General features: G+C 44.7%; 2 protein-coding genes across 2 annotated transcripts; both read left to right on the forward strand.

The window, feature by feature from the left end:
• Nucleotides 1–9,012: 9,012 nt before the first annotated feature.
• On the forward strand, nucleotides 9,013–10,680 carry LOC125553399 (myrosinase-binding protein 1-like). The gene is made up of 4 exons (XM_048717186.1): nucleotides 9,013–9,400; nucleotides 9,502–9,691; nucleotides 9,859–10,062; nucleotides 10,236–10,680. Exons 1-4 carry the CDS (start codon nucleotides 9,090–9,092, stop codon nucleotides 10,488–10,490), a joined length of 960 nt encoding a protein of 319 aa, XP_048573143.1. The 5' UTR covers nucleotides 9,013–9,089; the 3' UTR covers nucleotides 10,491–10,680.
• Nucleotides 10,681–19,517: 8,837 nt separating this feature from the next.
• Nucleotides 19,518–20,251, forward strand: LOC125553401. Its single transcript, XM_048717187.1, has one exon. The coding sequence runs from the start codon at nucleotides 19,603–19,605 to the stop codon at nucleotides 19,921–19,923; it is 321 nt and encodes a 106-aa protein (XP_048573144.1). The 5' UTR covers nucleotides 19,518–19,602; the 3' UTR covers nucleotides 19,924–20,251.
• The last annotated feature ends 631 nt before the right edge of the window (nucleotides 20,252–20,882 follow it).

Raw genomic sequence — 20,882 nt, forward strand, 5'->3', positions numbered from 1 at the left:
ACTTGGACCCTGCACCAAGGAACAAAAGAGGCGGTCACGAGGGTGGGGGGCGCCCCCCCTAGGGCGCGCCCCTGCCTCGTGGGCCCCCTGTTGCTCCACCGACGTACTCCTTCCTCCTATATATACCTACGTACCCCCAAACGATCAGATTCGGAGCCAAAAACCTAATTCCACTGTCGCAACTTTCTATATCCACGAGATCCCATCTTGGGGCCTGTTCTGGAGCTCCGCCGGAGAGGGCCGTCATCACAGAGGGCTTCTACATCATCATAGCTTCTCCGATGAAGTGTGAGTAGTTTACCTCAGACCTTCGGGTCCATAGTTAGTAGCTAGATGGCTTCTTCTCTCATTTTGGATCTCAATACAATGTTCTCCCCCTCTCTCGTGGAGATCTATTCGATGTAATCTTCTTTTTGCGGTGTGTTTGTTGAGACCGATGAATTGTGGATTTATGATCAAGTCTATCTATGAATAATATTTGAATCTTCTCTGAATTCTTTTATGTATGATTGGTTATCTTTGCAAGTCTCTTCGAATTATCAGTTTGGTTTGGCCTACTAGATTGGATTTCTTGCCATGGGAGAAGTGCTTAGCTTTGGGTTCGATCTTGTGGTGTCCTTTCCCGGTGACAGAAGGGGCAGCAAGGAACGTATTGTATTGTTGCCATCGAGGATAACAAGATGGGGTTTATTTCATATTGCATGAATTTATCTCTCTACATCATGTCATCTTGCTTAAGGCGTTACTCTGTTTTTAACTTAATACTCTAGATGCATGCTGGATAGCGGTCGATGAGTGGAGTAATAGTAGTAGATGCAGGCAAGAGTCGGTCTACTTGTCTCGGACGTGATGCCTATATACATGATCATACCTAGATATTCTCATAACTATGCTCAGTTCTGTCAATTGCTCAACAGTAATTTGTTCACCCACCGTAGAATACTTATGCTCTTGAGAGAAGCCACTAGTGAAAACTATGGCCCCCGGGTCTATTCTCATCATATCAATCTCCATCACTTTAATCTTGCTTTGCTTTTTACTTTGCCTTTTACTTTTAGCTTTGCATCTCTATCTCAAAAATACCAAAACTATTATCTATCATCTCTATCAGATCTCACTCTCGTAAGTGACTGTGAAGGGATTGACAACCCCTAATCGCGTTGGTTGCGTTGAGCTATTGTTTTTGTGTAGGTACGAGGGACTTGCGCGTGGACTCCTACTGGATTGATACCTTGGTTCTCAAAAACTGAGGAAAATACTTACGCTACTCTGCTGCATCATCCTTCCCTCTTCGGGGAAATCCAACGCAAGCTCAAGAGGTAGCATATGGACATCATCATCTTGTGCCTTTGATCTCCATCTCCAAAGCACCGTCATGATCACCATCATCACTGGCACAACACCTTGATCTCCATCGTAGCATCGCTGTCGTCTCGCCAACTATTGCTTCTATGACTATCGCTACCGCTTAGTGATAAAGTAAAGCAATTACATGGCGATTGCATTTCATACAATAAAGCGACAACCATATGGCTCCTGCCAGTTGCCGATAACTCCGTTACAAAACATGATCATCTCATACAATAAAATTTAGCATTATGTCTTGACCATATCACATCACAACATGCCCTGCAAAAACAAGTTAGACGTCCTCTACTTTGTTGTTGCAAGTTTTACGTGGCTGCTACGGGCTGAGCAAGAACCGTTCTTACCTACGCATCAAAACCACAACGATGTTTCGTCAAGTATGTGTTGTTTTAACCTTCACAAGGACTGGGCGTAGCCACACTCGATTCAACTAAAGTTGGAGAAACTGACACCCGCCAGCCAGCTATGTGCGAAGCACGTCGGTAGAACCAGTCTCGCGTAAGCGTACGCGTAATGTCGGTCCGAGCCGCTTCATCCAACAATACCGCCGAATCAAAGTATGACATGCTGGTAAGCAGTATGACTAGTATCGCCCACAACTCACTTGTGTTCTACTCATGCATATAACATCTACGCATAAACCTGGCTCGGATGCCACTGTTGGGGAACGTAGTAATTTTTAAAAAATTCATACGCACATGCAAGATCATGGTGATGCATAGCAACGAGAGGGGAGAGTGTTGTCCACGTACCCTCATAGACCGAAAGCGGAAGCGTTATGACAACGCGGTTGATGTAGTCGTACGTCTTCACGATCGAACGATCCTAGTACCGAACGTACGTCACCTCCGCGATCTGCACACGTTCAGCTCGGTGACGTCCCATGAACTCACGATCCAGTTGAGCTTCGAGGGAGAGCTTCGTCAGCACGACAGCGTGATGATGGTGATGATGAAGCTACCGACGCAGGGCTTTGCCTAAGCACTACGACGATATGACCGAGGTGGATTATGGTGGAGGGGGCACCGCACACGGCTTGGAACAATCAACTTGTGTGTTCTAGGGTGCCCCTGCCCCCGTATATAAAGCGGCAAGGGGGGAGGCCGGCCGGCCTTGGGGCGCGCCAAGGAGAGGGGTAGTCCTCCTCCTAGTGGGAGTAGGACTCCCCTTTCCTAGTCCAACTAGGAAGGAGGAAGGGGGAAGGAAGGAGAGGGAGAGAGGGAGGAAAGAGGGAGCGCCACCCCCCCTCCTTGTCCAATTCGGACTCCCAGGGGGGCGCGGCCAGCCCTAGGCCCTCTCCTCTCTCTCCTACAAGGCCCATGTTGGCCCATTATATCCCCCGAGGGTTCCGATAACCCCCCGACACTCCGATAAATATTCGGTGACCCCCGGAACTCATCCCGTGTCCGACTATAGTCATCCAATATATCAATCTTTATGTCTCGACCATTTCGAGACTCCTCGCTATGTCCAGATCACATCCCGGACTCCGGACTATCTTTGGTACATCAAAACACGTAAACTCATAATGCCGATCGTCACCGAACGTTAAGCGTGCGGACCCTACGGGTTCGAGAACTATGTAGACATGACCGAGACATGTCTCCGGTCAATAACCAATAGCGGAACCTGGATGCTCATATTGGCTCCTACATATTCTACGAAGATCTTTATCGGTCAAACCGCATAACAACATACGTTGTTCCCTTTGTCATCGGTATGTTACTTGCCCGAGATTCGATCGTCGGTATCTCTATACCTAGTTCAGTCTCGTTACCGGCAAGTCTCTTTACTCGTTCCGTAATGCATCATCCCGCAACTAACTCATTAGTTACATTGCTTGCAAGGCTTATAGTGATGTGCATTACCGAGAGGGCCCAGAGATACCTCTCCGACAATCGGAGTGACAAATCCTAATCTCGATCTATGCCAACTCAACAAGTACCATCGGAGACACTTGTAGAGCATCTTTATAATCACCCAGTTACGTTGTGACATTTGGTAGCACACAAAGTGTTCCTTGGTATTCGGGAGTTGCATAATATCATAGTCATAGGAACATGTATAAGTCATGAAGAAAGCAATAGCAATATACTAAACGATCAAATGCTAAGCTAACGGAATGGGTCAAGTCAATCACATCATTCTCTAATGATGTAATATCGTTAATCAAATGACAACTCATGTCTATGGTTAGGAAACATAACCATCTTCGATTTAACGAGCTAGTCAAGTAGAGGCATACTAGGGACACTTTGTTTTGTCTATGTATCCACACATGTATCAAGTTTCCGGTTAATACAATTCTAGCATGAATAATAAAATTTATCATGATATAAGGAAATATAAATAACAACTTTATTATTGCCTCTAGGGAATATTTCCTTCAATATCATCACATAGCCTAAACCATGTCAATGTCTTTCCCTTCAAAGATAAAGGGAAGACCTTCTTCTTGATAACATCCACGGGCATACCTGCAAGCTTAAATAATCCACAAACTTCATCCAGATAGATTAGGTGCAAATCGGGATGCAATGTTCCATCTCCTGTAAAAGGATTAGCTAGCAGTTTCTTTATCATACCCGAAGGAATTTCAAAGTAAAAAAATTTAGTAGGTTGAGGAGCAACTCTTTTCTCTACTGATCGGGGTGAAGATACCCCGAACAAGCCCCTCAAAGGATTACTTTCCATAGTAACAAGTGACAGTAAATTTCAGCACACTATATAAATTTGTCCTTACCAAATTCCACCTACCAAAGACGCTTCACTCCCCGGCAACGGCGCCAGAAAAGAGTCTTGATGACCCACAAGTATAGGGGATCTATCGTAGTCCTTTCGATAAGAGTGTCGAACTCAACGAGGAGCAGAAGGAAATGACAAGCGGTTTTCAATAAGGTATTCTCTGCAAGCACTGAAATTATCGGTAACAGATAGTTTTGTGATAAGGTAACGGGTAACAAGTAATAAAAGTAAATAAGGTGCAGCAAGATGGCCCACTCCTTTTTGTAGCAAAGGACAAGCCTGGACAAACTCTTATATGAAGGAAAACGCTCCTGAGGACACATGGGAATTATCTTCAAGCTAGTTTTCATCACACTCATATGATTCGCGTTCGTTACTTTGATAATTTTATATGTGGGTGGATTGGTGCTTGGGTACTGCCCTTCCTTGGAAAAGCGTCCCACTTATGATTAACAGCTATTGCAAGCATCCGCAACTACAAAAGAAGTATTAAGGTAAACCTAACCATAGCATGAAACATATGGATCCAAATCAGCCCCTTACGAAGCAACGCATAAACTAGAGTTTAAGCTTCTGTCACTCTAGCAACCCATCATATACTTATTACTTCCCAATGCCTTCCTCTAGGCCCAAACAATGGTGAAGTGTCATGTAGTCAACATTCACATAACACCACTAGAGGAAAGACAACATACATCTCATCAAAATATCGAACGAATACCAAATTCACATGACTACTTATAGCAAGACTTCTTCCATGTCCTCAGGAACAAACTTAACTACTCACAATTCATAATCATGTTCAATAATCAGAGGGATATTAATATGCATAAAGGATCTGAACATATGATCTTCACCAAATAAACCAACTAGCATCAACTACAAGAGTAATCAACACTACTAGCAACCAACGGGTACCAATCTTTTGGGACAAAGATTGGATACAAGAGAGATGAACTAGGGTTTTAGAGAAGATGGTGCTGGTGAAGATGTTGATGGAGATTGACCCCCTCCCGATGAGAGGATCGTTGGTGATGACGATGGTGATGATTTCCCCTCCCGGAGGGATGTTTCCCCGGCAGAACAGCTCCGCTGGAGCCCTAGATTGGTTTCGCCAGGTTCCGCCTCGTGGCGGCGGTGCTTCGTCCCGAAAGCTTGCTTCTGATTTTTTTTCTCGGACGAAAGACTTCATATAGCAAAAGATGGGCACCGGAGGCCTACCAGGGGGCCCACGAGACAGGGGGCGCCCAGGGGGTAGGGCGCGCCCCCACCCTCGTGGATGGTGGGTGGCCCCCTCTGGTTGATTCTTTTGCCAGTATTTTTTATTAATTCCAAAAACTGCCTCCGTGAAGTTTCACGACTTTTGGAGCTGTGCAGAATAGGTCTCTAATGTTTGCTCCTTTTCCAGCCCAGAATTCCAGCTGCCGACATTCTCCCTCTTCATGTAAACCTTGTAAAATAAGAGAGAATAGGCATAAGTATTGTGACATAATGTGTAATAACAGCCCATAATGTAATAAATATCGATATAAAAGCATGATGTAAAATGGACGTATCAGAGCTTAGGCTGCTATCTATTGCAATGGGTAAAAGACATGTTGATTCACAACAACAATAAGATGATGAGGAAAGGTAGCATAAGAAGGCCAGTAGAACATCCATGTTTGATATCTTCAGATGATGAGACAGTGATGCATTAGAAGGTCAACAGAACATCCATGTAGTATCCAATGTAGTTATTTTGCTCCAATGCAGTATGTACTAAGTGGTAACGTAGGAAAATGTTGCAATTGATCCATAATGATGAGAACTGTAGCTGTTGAGTACCAAGCAAGGAAAGAGGCTGAGAAGAAGGCTAAAAAAGAACAAGAAGCTAGCAGAGAAAGAAGCTGCTACAACAACAAAAAAGCGGATAAGAAAGCAGAGAAAGAGGCTGCTGCAGCACAAAGAAATTAGGAGCTTAGGCTGCTATCTATTGCAATGGGTAAAAGACATGTTGATTCACAACAACAATAAGATGATGAGGCAAGGCAGCATAAGAAGGCCAGCAGAACGTCCATGTTTGATATCTTCAGGTGATGAGACAGTGATGCATTAGAAGGTCAACAGAACATCGATGTAGTATCCAATGTAGTTATTTTGCTCATGCGTATGTACTCAGTGGTAACGTAGGAAAATGTTGCAATTGATCCATAATGATGTAGACACATGAGTATGGATCAATTGTTGCTCATTTTGTAAGACTACCCACAGTGGGAGTAACATAGGTAGTAACATCATACATGTCTAGATAAAATAGATGATGTGGCAAGCAATAAATAAAGAAAGAGAGACATGCAGTAACATAGCTAGTTACTACTAGTATGAGTAACATCACACATATCAAGGCAAGATGAGTCGATAGCATAATAAATGAAGTATTGCATGTTACCACACACATGTTACTCCCCACTATAGAGGTAGTAACATAGAGTAGTAACATGGGCATGTTACTACTCTATGTTACTACCCATTGTGGCTAGTCTAATAAGTACTAGAAGGTACTTAATGCCCTAGTTATGACAATGCTTAATGCCCTGGTTATGACAATTCCCTGGATATGACAATGGTCAAAGTTGTCCTCTTCAATTTGGCAGCAGATGCATTCTTATTTTCTTGGCAAATTTGACAGCCTATGCATACTCATATCTATGAACTACATTATTCTCACCATTGTCCTCTTCAATTTGGCAGCAGATGCATACTTATTTTCTTGGCAAAATGCACAACAATGTTCTAGAAGCATCATACTAATTCATATTTCCTTGTCAAATTTGTCCTCTACAATTTGTCAGCATACATCAATATATTGTGCCGAAATTGACAGCATCATCTAGCTTTACAATGTACACACACAAGCCAAATATGATAACACGAAAAGGATAACTTCACATGACAGCAAGATGATCCATTAACTTTCATTTGCTGTAAAAGATTGTCCTTGCATTACATATATCTCATTTTTGTATTATTGTAATTTGTATTCGATGAAAACTTTATAGCGCAATTCCACATAGACTTCTAAATAGTTTTTATTTAATCTTTTAAGGGTTAACCTTGCATCTTAATAGTTGCAAGGTTACCCAACCATTTTATTTTGCAAGAAAACTTCGGATCTATTCATCAACTATCAAGATAGTATAAAGAACATCAGAAGTATAAATTACATCCAGATTCATTGACCACTTAGCGATGAATACAAGCACCGCAGAGAGCTGAAAGCGCGCCGCCGTCATCGCCACTCCCTCATTGGAGCCGGGTTGCCCAACCGTTTCACACCAAAAGAAAGATATGGAGAGGCAGAAGCAGACGGATTGAGAGCTAGCTACAGCTCAATAGTGCATCACAGTTGGTTGGTAAAATCTCCAATACCACGTGGAATCTTGAAATTATTTTGTATCTATTGTATACATGGACTATTTTGGTTAAATTTAAATGTAGGTCTACATTTTCTTCCGTTGCAACGCACTAACATGTCCCTATATGCGCTAGTTTTAATTGTATAAATTAATCGCGCTAGTGATCAAGATCTACAGTATGATGCGACCAGATCCGTTGTAACCGCCGATCGACTCTCTGAGTCTCTGACTGATTTATAGGTTAATTAACGAGTGATGCATCGGGTTAAAAACTCAAAAGTTTGTGCTCTCTAATCCACCGAAGTAGTGGTTTAATCCGCCAGTTAACGCAAAGCATGCACGTGACCATCATGCATATATATGTAGGCGTGCAGGACACGTCATGCATGCCCCAATGCCTGCACGTGATTCACTTTCGCTGTGGATGAGCTTCACCAACCCAGACGAGTATATATATATATACTTCCGAGGCGGTAGACACGGTGCACGCATTGGGTCATGGCGTCACGTGATTTTTGACTCGATGTAACATCCAAGTTGGCACGTTGCCTGCCTAGATTAGATCTATTGTCTCTCACTGCCTCCAGTACAATGTAAAATCAGTCGTGCCTTAATCGTTGACAGCTGCAACTAGTACGTTTCTACAAAAAACTGCAGCTATGTAAAAGAACTAATGCAACGGAAGCGCATACAAAATATTCACATGCACGACCAGGAAATGTCTACTTGCTTCCCACGATCGCTAAGCCTCGAACAAGCCGATATTTTGTACAGTCCTTTATGCATAAGTTGACAACACTTGAAAGTTTAACATTGAGAGGAACATCTGATTGGTGCTGCACTTAATGGTAAATTGTGATCTGAACTATTGAGGTTAGTTAGACAGTACATACTCAATTAAATTTTAGAAGCAATGTTATTTTCATATACCTCGTTCCTATAATTCGTCACACATAGTTTATACAGAAATTTCGAATTTTTATTTGTCATTTCCTACATCAAAATACTTGATACGCATGTGATCACGATGCATGGCTAGTATCTGTCACAACTGCGACTGCAGAATTGTATACAATCGCAGGGAGTTTTGTACTCCCAAAATGGTATGGAGATCCACAATACGTGGGGACACTTAAACCACTGTCAGTTTTTAACTTAGCGAATGTCACCATAGTGTGGATGTACATCTTGATCTGAAGCAATGACGTGGTTACATAGATATGTTTATCAAGCTCGTGATCCTGATCGGAAGCAACAAGATCACATAAATTAAGTTTGGCAGCATGCACTTGCCTGATGGGTTCACTTCCAGAATTCAAAATTCCATAGTACTACCTCCGTCCGGAATTAACCGTTGTTGAAATGAGCGTAACTAAGCGTGTTTTAGCGTGTAGATACACTCATTTCAACGACAGTTAATTCCGGACACGGACGGAGGGAGTGTAGGCGCTCAAACGACCCAGTGGTGCCTAACATGCCTATAAATTGCCTCCCTTCACTCCATCTCATTCCACACCCAACCCACACAAGAACCCTAGACACCAAACCAGCTTTCCTTACTCTCGAATCTCGATCAGCATGGCCAAGGCAAACCCTTCATATTACCAAACCACCGCTGCGGTTAGCGCACCGGTCCAGTACCAGGAGCATCTCTTCCACCTGTTTGTGCAGCAGCAGCTCGAAGCAACAAATGGTGCTAACCAGCTCATTACAGTGAACCCAAAGCTTCCCCAGGGGTTCGGTGTCACCGTTGCTACTGACTGGGACATCCGTGATGGTCCTGAAATCACGGCAAAAGTTGTTGCGCGTGCACAAGGCCTGCATCAAGGGTCCGGCAAGAGCAGCGGAGCCTGGTTTATGTCGTTCAACACAGTGTTCACCGATGAGAGGTTCGCCATGCATGCATTTTTCAGAAAATGTTCCCTTTGAACTTATGTTGTCATACTTATTTATTTTTTGCGTGTGTGATGCTTACAAACTTGTGTTTTAGGTTTAAGGGGTCCTCCCTCAGTGTGCAAGGACATTTGGTTTCCGACGAAGGTGAATGGGTAGTTACGGGTGGGACTGGTGAGTTCGCTTTTGCACAAGGTGTTGTCACCTACAAGAAAATCAAGGAATTGGCAGGTGGAAACATCAGAGAGCTTCGTTTCCGTGTTGTGTGCTTCAACTTCCCAAAGCCGGTGAGATTCATTTTTCCTCGTCTTCTTTCTTAATCTATTAAATTGTGGAAGCTTAGCTAGCTAATTTGTATTTTTGTCATGGTTTGGACACATGCAAAATGTGAGTACATCATTCTACTTCTAATTAGCTCTAACACACACACACATACATGTATATTTATGTGCAGAACACCCTGACAAAGGTTGGGCCGTGGGGTGGGAATGGAGGGACACCATTTGAAATCCCACAGGCAGAGCTACCTCAGCGTCTAGAAAGTGTCACAATTCAGAGTGCCGAAGTTATTGATTCCATTGCCTTCACCTACATCGGCCTAGACGGCGCAAGGCGGACAGTCGGTCCATTTGGTGGCAGCGGCGGGACTAAGCAGCCGGTGAGTGAAATTTTGAATTTGTTGAATAATGAGCTCAGGTCATGGATCACTTATAGAATAATGTTGACAATCTGACACCAAATTATTTACTCCCTTGTGGTGCTTATTAACACTAGGAGCGAAGGCAAATAATATATGGTGTTATAATCACTTGCACATTCCTTTCCTTGCAGATCCTGCAGCTTGGTCCTTCAGAGAGCGTGAAGGAAATATTTGGCACAACCGGTAACTTTCTAGGATTGAATATTGTCACATCACTTTCCATTGTCACCAATGTTAAGACATATGGACCATTCGGAAAACAATCCGCGGGTAATACCCCTTTCCGTACCACTGCGCCAGACCGTCACAGCATTGTGGGCTTCTTCGGGCGGGCTGGCCAATTTGTTGATCAGCTTGGAGCCTATGTGCGCCCAACCCCAAATTAGTAGAAGCAAGTGTTCCTTAGGAAAACTTACTGCTTTACTCGTCAGCTTCCGCTTCTCAGTGTTCCAGCAATATATAACAAGGGCGGCATATATATGTTGTCCTAATCTCGTGTACTTGCTTTAATTTTTATCTTCTACGCCTTTGGCTATCGGCTCGGTGTGGCCTGAGAAATAAAGTTCTTATTGATAAGAGTGTTGAATGTAATCTTATATATCCCTGTGTCATGTTCAATATAAGTGCTAATGAATATAGTGAAGTTCTGCTACGGGCTGCACGTGCATGATATTTGGGAGAGCTCATTAGACATAATAAAATCGGAATATATATTGATCAAGCATGCATCGATAAAAATATAGTATGGGCATTGCAACATCATGGTTTTTCATAAAAGATAGAGAATCAAACTCTCAAATTTCTTAGACACGAACTAACCACTTGGTCATAAGCCGGCTTCAACACCGTAATTTCCTAATAATCCAATTAAGGAATTTTAAAACTAATGAAATAAACTATCTTAATCTAGCCTCCATGAGCAATGGACAGGTTTTTATGAGTTGAGCCTCCACATGTCAAATAAAATGTCAAACTCCCAATGGCTATCTAGGTTACTCCACACAGTTAGAGAATGTAGTTCTTGATCCAGTGTGCACGACAACATGAAGTGGTTACATGTACTTTGTGACTGTATTGATGACTTGAGTACATATGGATTCTGTCTAATTGATGAGGCGGAACTAAGAAACCTTTGAAAAGTTCGGTTAGAAGATCAAACTTCTGTGATTAGATTGTGAAGCCAAGTACCTGAGCTACGAGTTTGATGATCATCTGAAAAGTCGGAAATAGTTCCACAACTCACTCCTCTAGGTCTAGCACAGAGAAACAATGCATCGGAATGGATGAAACGCACCTTGTTGGACATGGTTCGGTCGATGACGAGTCAGTCTGATACTCTGATCTACCGTTGACATTATGTGGTTGTGCTCTAGAGATGGCAAATTTCACAATAATTAGGGTGCCACCAATTAATGGAGAAAGGCGAAATAGGTTGGAGTATATACCAAGAATTAGGCTGATGTGATTGATATATATGGTTGGCATACTCGTATACAACCCAGCCCACATCCGGATGTAAGCATCAATCTGGCACCCTGCATGCGTTTGCACTATAATAATCTTGCATCTTCATATGCATCTTTTCTCTCGAGAAGATGCACTTGGGCCATCCGTTCCAAACTGGAAACAATACATTTTGAACATCTGATCTGATCTGACCTCGTGTAGAGAAACTTCCAGCTAGTTTATAGCCAATTGTGATGAGCTACGCCATCGTCATTGTTAATCTCATGCAAGGCAGTTTTCATGGGGACTTGGGAATCGCATACTCAATCTGATCTAGTTGGCCTATTGCCGCGAGCATTTCTTGTACATGACGCCTTCGTCGGTATCAATCACGTGCAATTTGGAAGTTGCATACTCTCAAGCTGATCAAGTTTGTCGTGCTCCAGCCTTGGTTGAGTATTTCTCACCTAAGCCACCTTACAAATGCCACGTACAGTTCACGTAAAGATCCAGATATGGTGTACTTTTGGGGACAGGATGCATCCAAAATTTACAATATTATTATCTTTTCATTGTATTACGATGGACACCCAAAACCGGAAACAAGATATTCGTATTCCCTCTTGTTCTTTTTACTCCGCGTATTAGATTTGTGACAAGTCAAACTTTGCAAAGTTTGACCAAACTTATATTAAAATATATCAATATGTACAATACCAAATATATATGATACGGTCTACCAGGCCACCACCATCGAACGTCACACCCTGGCCACCACGCCGCCCACGCGGCCATGATCACGAGACAGCGCCCGAGCCGCGTTCTCCACCCCTGAGCACCGTGGCACCCACCACCAATGCCACCGTCCCGGCATCCATGGCACCAACTCCATCCCTGCCCCAGGCTATAACCAAGATGAGAAAAGGGATGGGCGGGAAGGCACCTTCTTCCCCGCCCCTGAACAGCACTAGGTCCATGCCCGGCCGGAGCTAGCATACACCACCCCGCCTTTCCCTTCCCTAGCAAAGGGGAGCTCCCCGGTGGCACCCCGCCACTAGACAGGAGGCAAGGATGATGTTGTGGCCCCTTGGAATGGATCACCCCTCAACGGTGGACAGAGGTGGGAAAAGTACAGCCCATCGGTACGTCCTGCACAAGCACAACTTGGAATGGATTGGAGACAACCACATGAGCCGCTCGCCAACGGACAGATGCCAGAGCACGCCTAGCCGTCGCTGCGGATCGACCCGAGCTACCACCATGCGCCACATCCACGCAGTCGTAGCCCACATCCACGCAGGAACCCAGAGGGCCACTGCCACCACCCCGCATTGCACCCGACGAACAGGGGTCAAATCCAGACGAATCTGACTAGACAGCGCCCGAGCCGTGGTCACAAGACAGCGCCCGAGCCGCGTTCTCTGCCCCTGAGCACCGTGGCCCCCACCACCAATACTGTCGCCCCGGCATCCATGGCACCAACTCCATCCCTGCCCCAGGCTGTAACCAAGATGAAAAAAGGGATGGGTGGGAAGGCACCTGCTTCCCCGCCCTTGAACAGCACCAGGTCCATGCCCGGCCAGAGCTGGCATACACCACCCCACCTTGCCCCCACCCTAGCAAAGGCGAGCTCAGAAAAATCTAAAGAGAGGGCGTTTTGCTAGCTATGGGTTGTGTTCCGCTTCGACCTATACTTGCATGCTGGTCTTAACAAAACATATACACATGTTCGCAGATTCAAAAAAGTTTGTGTTTTTGACAAACGTTTGAGTATTTAAACAAAGTTCGCAATTTCATATATTTATTTGTGGATTAAAAAATTGTTTCAAAAATTGTCCTCAGATGCAAAAAAATGTTCTTATTTTTTAGTAAATTGTTCTAAAAAATATTCAAGTTGTTCATAATTTCGAGAATTTTTTCCGTTTTCAAGGTTCCAAATATATTCGGAAATTGAACAAATGAATTTTAGAAATTTTATTCATAATTTTTAAAAATATTTGCATTTCAAAAAGTATACATTTTTCGTAAAAAGACACATTCAAAATTTTCAAAAAAAATCAAATCTGGCGCTGCTTATAGTTCTTAAAAACTCCGTGCTGCTCGTTTGGTTACAAAAGTTCAGTGGTTTCAAAGGCTAGGTTTGAGTGCATAACAACAGGAGGTTTGCGGGGCAGCAAGGCTGTGTATGTGTGCATCGTGAGTCTATTTGCCATAAAATGCGGCAGATAGGAGCTCCCGGTGATTGTTTGCAAGGCTACGTATGGGTGTGTTGTGAGTCTATTGCCACAAAATGTGGCAGATAGGAGTTCCCGGTGCTTGTTTGGCCGACAAGTGTCGACCTACGCGGCAGATAGGAGAAGCCGTTATTCTAGGCTTGCTAGGCTGCGGGCTGTGCTGAAGAAAAGAAAGTACGCTATGGCTTTACTAGGCCGGTGGCTGAGCTGTGCTTCAGCCCACGTAGAAAAATCTAAAGAAAGGGCGTTTTGCTGGCTTTGGACTGTGTTGTGCTTGGACATATACATACATGCTGGTCTAAAACAAACATATACACACATGTTGACAAATTCAAAAGAAGTTCGCGTTTTTATAAAATGTTCGGGAATTTCAAATTCTGTTTGTTGATTTCAAAAAATGTTTTTGTTTTAATTGTTCTTGGATTCAGAAAATGTTTGCATTTTCACGAAATTGTTCTTAGAAATGTCCGCATTGTTCAGAATTTCAAAAACTGTTCATGGGCGTCCAAAATTTTTCAGAAATTTCAAAAATAATCAAGTTTTAAGAATTTATTCATAATTTTAGAAAATATTCACGTTTCAAAAATATAATCATTTTTCATAAAAAAAAACTCGTCCCAAATTTTCAAGTTATGTTCAAATCCGTCGCTGCTTACAGTTCTTAAAAACTTCGTGCTGCTCGATTTCAGGAGTCCCAATCCCTCTTTATGCCCACATATTCTGTGATTTTTTGCTCGTATAGTGCCAGGAAAAGGGCCGGGCAGCAAGGCTACGTATGTGTGCGTCAAGAGTCTATATGCCGCCAAATGCGGCAGACTGGATATCTCGGTGCGTGTTTACAAGGATTTGTATGTGTGCGTCGCGAGTCTATTTGCCACAAAATGCGGCGGATAGGAGTTCCCGGTGTACGTTTGGTCGACGAGTGTCAACCTACACTGTAAACAGGAGACGTCGTTATTCTAGGCTTGCTAGGCTGCGGGCTATGCTGAAGATAAGTAAGGCCACTGTGTTCAATGGGCTTTACAAGGCCGTCGGCTGAGCTGTGCTTCAACCTATACATACATGCTGGTCTAAAGAAAACATGTACACGTGATTCTTCTCTTTTATTAAGTTGATGACACATAGGTCCCACTACTAACTTATCCATGTTCTCCCTCCGTTCCTAAATACTTGTCTTTCTAGTCATTTCAACAAGTGACTATATACGGAGCAAAATGAGTGAATCTACACTCTAAAATATATCTACATACATCCGTATGTAGTAGTCATTTGAAATGTCTAGAAAAACAAATATTTAGGAACGGAGAGAGTAGATATTACATTAAAAAAAATACAGGTATCATACAATTGTAGTTTCATATGACCCTACTATATTCGTCATGCAAAATACCAGGAGGCACCTTATGGTGGACACGATTCAATGACATTCTCTTTGATTAATGCATGGCAACAATGATTATGTGTCCATCACAGATCCGCGGTAAGTCACGGATCAGCGGTAAGGATTGACTCCAGGTACAAAAGTCACTCATTAGTTATTTTTCGTGATGGTCTCGTATGGGGCGCGTTCATCACCCTGGAGGGCCCCGGCGCCGACCAGACGATTGTGTAGTGGGGCGACACGGCGGACACGCCCGCCAGGCCGAGGGGGCGCCCGCTCGGCACGTACGGCTCGGCGTCGTTTGCCGTGACATCCCCAGGAACATCACCTTCAAGGTACCGCCGCTGCTGTACCTGCTACTCGCTACCCCATGTCTAGCCCTAAGCATGTTGATTGGGTGTCCTAATTCGCGCGCACGCTTGCATTGGCAGAACACGACGCCGGTGCCGAACGCCGGGGCGACGGGGAAGCAGGCGGTGGCGCTGCGGGTGTCGGCGGACAACGCGGCGTTCGTTGGGTGCCGATTCCTGGGCGCGCAGGACACGCTCTACGACCAGTCGGGGCGCCATTACTACAAGGACCGCTACACGTTGCTGCTACCAATACCAAGTGGCGGGGCCAGGATTGGAGCAAGAACGGGGCTTAATTTTTTTTTGTTCCAGCGCGAGGGGAGAACTTCCCTAGGCACTCATTTGCCAAATGTTGGCATGCCAATTTTTGACATCAAACCAATCATGCTAGAAATTATCCATACCGACATACTAACATACACATGCATACATCGATACACCCAAGACACCGAACTGTTACAACCAAAGGTGAATTGTGCCCACTAATGTAATTGAAATAGCTTTCCTTTTGTTCCTATACACCATATGTTTCATTACCCACACAAACAACATATTCAGTACAACACCACATTGCTGAACATAGATAGTAACAAGAAATTTCCACTGCAAAATCATAAGATCCGCAAGCATTCCCCCAAAATAAGCATCCAATCCCTTAAAAAAGGATACATACCTGATTTACAAGCTAGTAAGGGGGAGAAAGGCTGCTTCATGTTGTTGCCCATTTCACCTCCCGTTCCCTGAATCACACGCGCAAAAGCATGCTAGAATTCTCACATCAGAAGGCATATCAGACGACATATGACCCAAAATCAAACACGAACGAAAGGAGCTCTCCTTCAAATACCTGCGTCATGGTAAGAGCTTCAGAGTCGGTCGAGGGGTGCTGCCGTGCTAGGGATTAGGGCGGGCGGCAAAATACTATGGACAGAATCTACAGCCAGCAGGCGTGGGCTGGGGCTGCGCAGTCATGCAGGTCGGCGGGACTAGGTGGGGAACCAATCAACCAGGGGTGCTCAGAAGTGGGGAGGCCGGGATGACGGCTGGTAGAGGACGGCAGCAGTGGTCCTCGAGAATAATCAATAAAGTGGCTGTATGCATATTCCAGATGCAGAGTCCGAGGTCATCCTCCATTTCTAAAAAAAAGAGGACGGCGGCAGAACGGGAACGGTCGAGCAGGGAGGCGGCGGCGCGGCGCGACCGCATGATCGTTGGAGGTTGCGAGCTAGATCGTGCATCGTGCTTGTGTGTGCATGCAGTGGCGGAAAGCAACGTGGATCAGTCATCGGTGTGAGCCAGTAGGCCTGGGCCTTCGTCTGTTCTGCGTTACACATGGGTTGTACCCCAGGCCTATATGAAAATCTATCTATGTAATAGCTAGAAAAAAAGACCATGCCCCGGGCCTGGGCCCTAGGTGCCCAGGGCTTGGCTCCACCCATGCTGCTACATCGGGGTCCATCGACTTCCTCTATCAGGTACGTGATCGTCCTCCTCTTTTTCCTCAAGCGTCCACGCATCTCTTTTTCTCGCATGCCCGCCCTGGGAGCTCATGAACAACATGTTTGTTTTAACAATTGATCTGATACATCTCTTATGAAATGGTGCTTGCCCTATTGCTCGTATATGTGGCTTTAATCATTAGCATAATGAAAAATCTTTGGTGCACACAACATGTTTTAACAGTTGATCTGATACATGAATTATTGTGCGAATATTGATCCATTCCTTTATCACACTTAAAACACAGCATAGACCAATTAATATTAGTAAATCCATCCATTCATTCCATGCACACACTTAAAGCACATCATATAAGTACGTAAGTTCTCAGACATAGTAGCGCTCATACACGGTCTTAATTAACTGGGTTTTTTGAACTTATTGGGCGGAGATCTGCTGCATAGTACTAGTAAGTAGGCAGCAGGGTAGTTTCTTGAAAGTTACCGGTGTTCCTTGTTCAGCCGTCGATGTAGTTATAGATCGGATTGGCCAGGTCTAGGAGGGGCTTGATCCAATCATTCATTTTGCGCGCGTAGTCCTCATACCTCTTGGTCTTGTCTTTGTTTCCACGCTTCCGGGCCTTGCTCGCCACCATGCGCAGTGTCCCATAGACGAGGCCGCAGGCGGCGACGCGAAAGGAGATGGCGATGACCCTAATTTGATTTCCAAGTGACGTGTAGTAAAAAAAGGATTGGGGGCATATCCCCCCCCCCCCCCACCACCACCACCACCCCGCGCGCGCGTTGGATCCATTTGTGACTCCTTGGAACGAGCAAAACCTGACACATGGTCGACGACGAAGTTGCTTCCGCAAGGCGGGTTGGCATTCAAAATGTGACCCCGTCCGTACTTGGTAATGGTAGCCTTGCCTTCTATGCGCGTCCCATCGGTGACCGCTCCGTCACATGAATGAATTAGTGACATTGGTATTACCTTCCAAGAAAAAGAAAACAAAATTTAAAGTAAACCAAATAATGACAAAATTTGCACATAATTTACACATAAATTGCATTTTTTATAATATGCAAGAAAGATACATACAGTAGTGAAATTCTACAAAAAAAAAGAGTTTCTAACAAGGAATGTATTATCCTTTCAGAAGAAAAAAATGAAACAAAAACATCACACAACTATACACGTGAATTGAACTACTTTTTATGCAAAAAATAATCATATAATAATGCAATTTTCACATATATTGTATATTATTTACGTGTATACATTTACACTCACCCAACATCCAAAAATACCCATAAAACAGAAAAAAGGAAAAACAACTAATAAAGAAAAGAAAAAAATACATAGAAACAAAAAAAATAAAGGGAGAGAGGAGGGCTGAGGAGTCAGATGGGCTAAATAGAGGCATATCGTGAAGGAATTGACTGACCCAAAACATGGGAAGGGTCAAGAAAATTGAGTCTAAAACAAGACACACCACATAACAGAAATACAAAACAGAGCACAAATCTTAGAGCATCTCCAACAGAAGCGCTATATAAGTGACGCACAGTATAAAAGTTGCTTTTAGCGTGCGCGGACCTGATTTGAAGTCTCCAGCGGCCGCACAAAAAACGCATGCGCTATAACTAATGCAGCGCGCGCATTAAAAAGGCATCGCGCGCAGCATATTTAGTGCGCCCGGTCGCGCGCGCTGCAAACTCTGGGCTGCTGCAGATGGGATCGCTTGATTGGGACCGCTGGACTCACGCGCTGCATATTTTACAGCGCTTGTTGAAGCAAACGTCTTCTAACGCCCTAAAAAAACTACTTGCGCACTGTAAACCCATTTTTTAGGCTCCACGCATTGGGCAGCTGTTGGAGATGCTCTTAGAGCAGCAATCAATGGCCAGAAAATCGCCTGGCCAGACTTTAATTTTCAAACGACTTATTTATGGCTCCTTGGAATGAACAAAACCTGACACACGCTCGACTTTGAGCACAATGAGCACAATTGGCGACGAAGTTGCTTCCGCAAGGCGGGTTGGCATTCAAAATGTGACTTTGTCCAGACTTATCACCCTGCCTGCTATGTGCATCCGATACGTATTGCTTTACGAAAAGCTAAGTAAAACCTCCCATCCCCCCTCTCCTTTTTCTTTTCCAATCAAACATTTCCACATAAGCCTGTTCGTAAGATAGATAGAAGAATTTACTTAGGTGTAGCGTTGTCCCATCGGTGACCGCTCCGGCACCACGTACGTACGAGAGTGCGTGCGCGCCATGACCCGCCGCCTTGTGGACATGATCGACAGGGAAAGCATTCCAAAGCCAAAGTGGCCGGGTGGGATGACACTGGCCAGCTAGTACTGGAACTGGAACCCGGCCAACGTAGGGTGAGCCACGCAACGGCAATGCCCCTAGAGATATAGCTAGGGCTGCTGGAGATAGACCATAGATGGATGGATAGATAGATATGGCTTTGCATGACGCCAACTACAGCACCAGCAGTACCTGGACCTTTGGCTGCTTCCCAAAGTTGACTCCTCCTAAAGCACCACGCCAAGACGTACGAGGCAGCTGCAGGCCATAGCATAGAGGCATAGCCACCGAGACGTACGAGGAGAAAGGGAGAAGAGGCACGAGAGGAATGGGGGAGGGCGCGCCATGCAGCCTCACGCCGCGGCGCCGGGGGGTGCTGTGGCGCGGCCTCGGCCTCGGCCGGCGCCGTAAGCTCCAAGTCGCCCGGCTCGGCGGCGGCAGTGGCAGGGCAGGCGGTGGCCGTGGCCGTTGCCGCGGGCTCCTGCGGCGCCTCCGCCTGCGCTGGCTCCGCCGTGCCGTCCGCAAGCTGGCCGCGATCTACATGGCGGCGCTGAAAGGCCCGCCGGCGTCGTGCCCGGCGTGGGTCGGCGTGGAGCCGTGCTTCGCCACGCCGTTCGTCTTCGTCCCCAACACGCGGCCTTTCTTGTGAGGCCGCCGGCCGGGCGGAGCTTTTAGGGGAAGCCGGCCGATGGCCGTGATCTTGGCATCATTTGCATGCGCAAAACTCTGCTTGATTTCCGTCCTTGCTGTCGTTAGTTTCGTTTGGACGCAAAATGAGAAAAGGAAGATGTAAAATCAGTATATGTATGGCTACTTCCCTTGTAATTAACCACCAGCCATCTTATAAGTTTCTTCGTTTTTCTTTTGTTCTGGCCGTGCTTGCGTCATATGTTCCTGTTGTATTTCTCAATAATTCCCGTTACCAATCAGGGAAACAAATACTCATTCGAACTTTGCAGGTGAAAAGAACAAATACTCTCTCAGTTCAGAAGTACTACTATAAAGTGTATTGTTATTTTTTTAAATCAAACTTCTCTACGTTTGATCAAGTTTATATGATAAGATTACATTGTCGACTTCCCAACGGCTGCTTCTACAAGTTTCTGGGTTTAAACAAGTTTGCTCCGCTCAGACAGAGAAGACTTCAGCACCCCTGAAAATTTGCATGTATTTTACAATTTCTATAAAGGTCTTCTAATGGTTTATGTTAGTTAATATATGTTTTCATCACACAAAAAAGCAATTGTGGGATTTTCAAAAGGAGTCTTTTAGGGACTGGAGGAGAGCAAAGCAAAGGAATGGATAAAAGTATAGGAAGTGAAGGTGGGTGAACAGTGCAAACCATAGGTTTTCAACAGGGCGTTTCCTTTGGTCTGAGTAGATGTTCTCTTTCCCATGAAAAGTACAGATCGAGGGCACTTTCCTGTGAAATGAACAGTGCTGATTCCTGTGGAGCGAATGGGCTTACAGGAAAATATTCCCGTGGAAATCGAACCTGCATAATTCCTGTGCACCAAACGCAGCCTTAATTGGTATTGCACTCCACATTTGAAAATCAAACTGACATTTCAAAGAGTACCGTGCACTAGTCCCGGATCACATCTCAGA

Source organism: Triticum urartu, chromosome 4 (assembly GCF_003073215.2).
Source record: "Triticum urartu cultivar G1812 chromosome 4, Tu2.1, whole genome shotgun sequence".
Taxonomy (NCBI): Eukaryota; Viridiplantae; Streptophyta; class Magnoliopsida; order Poales; family Poaceae; genus Triticum; species Triticum urartu.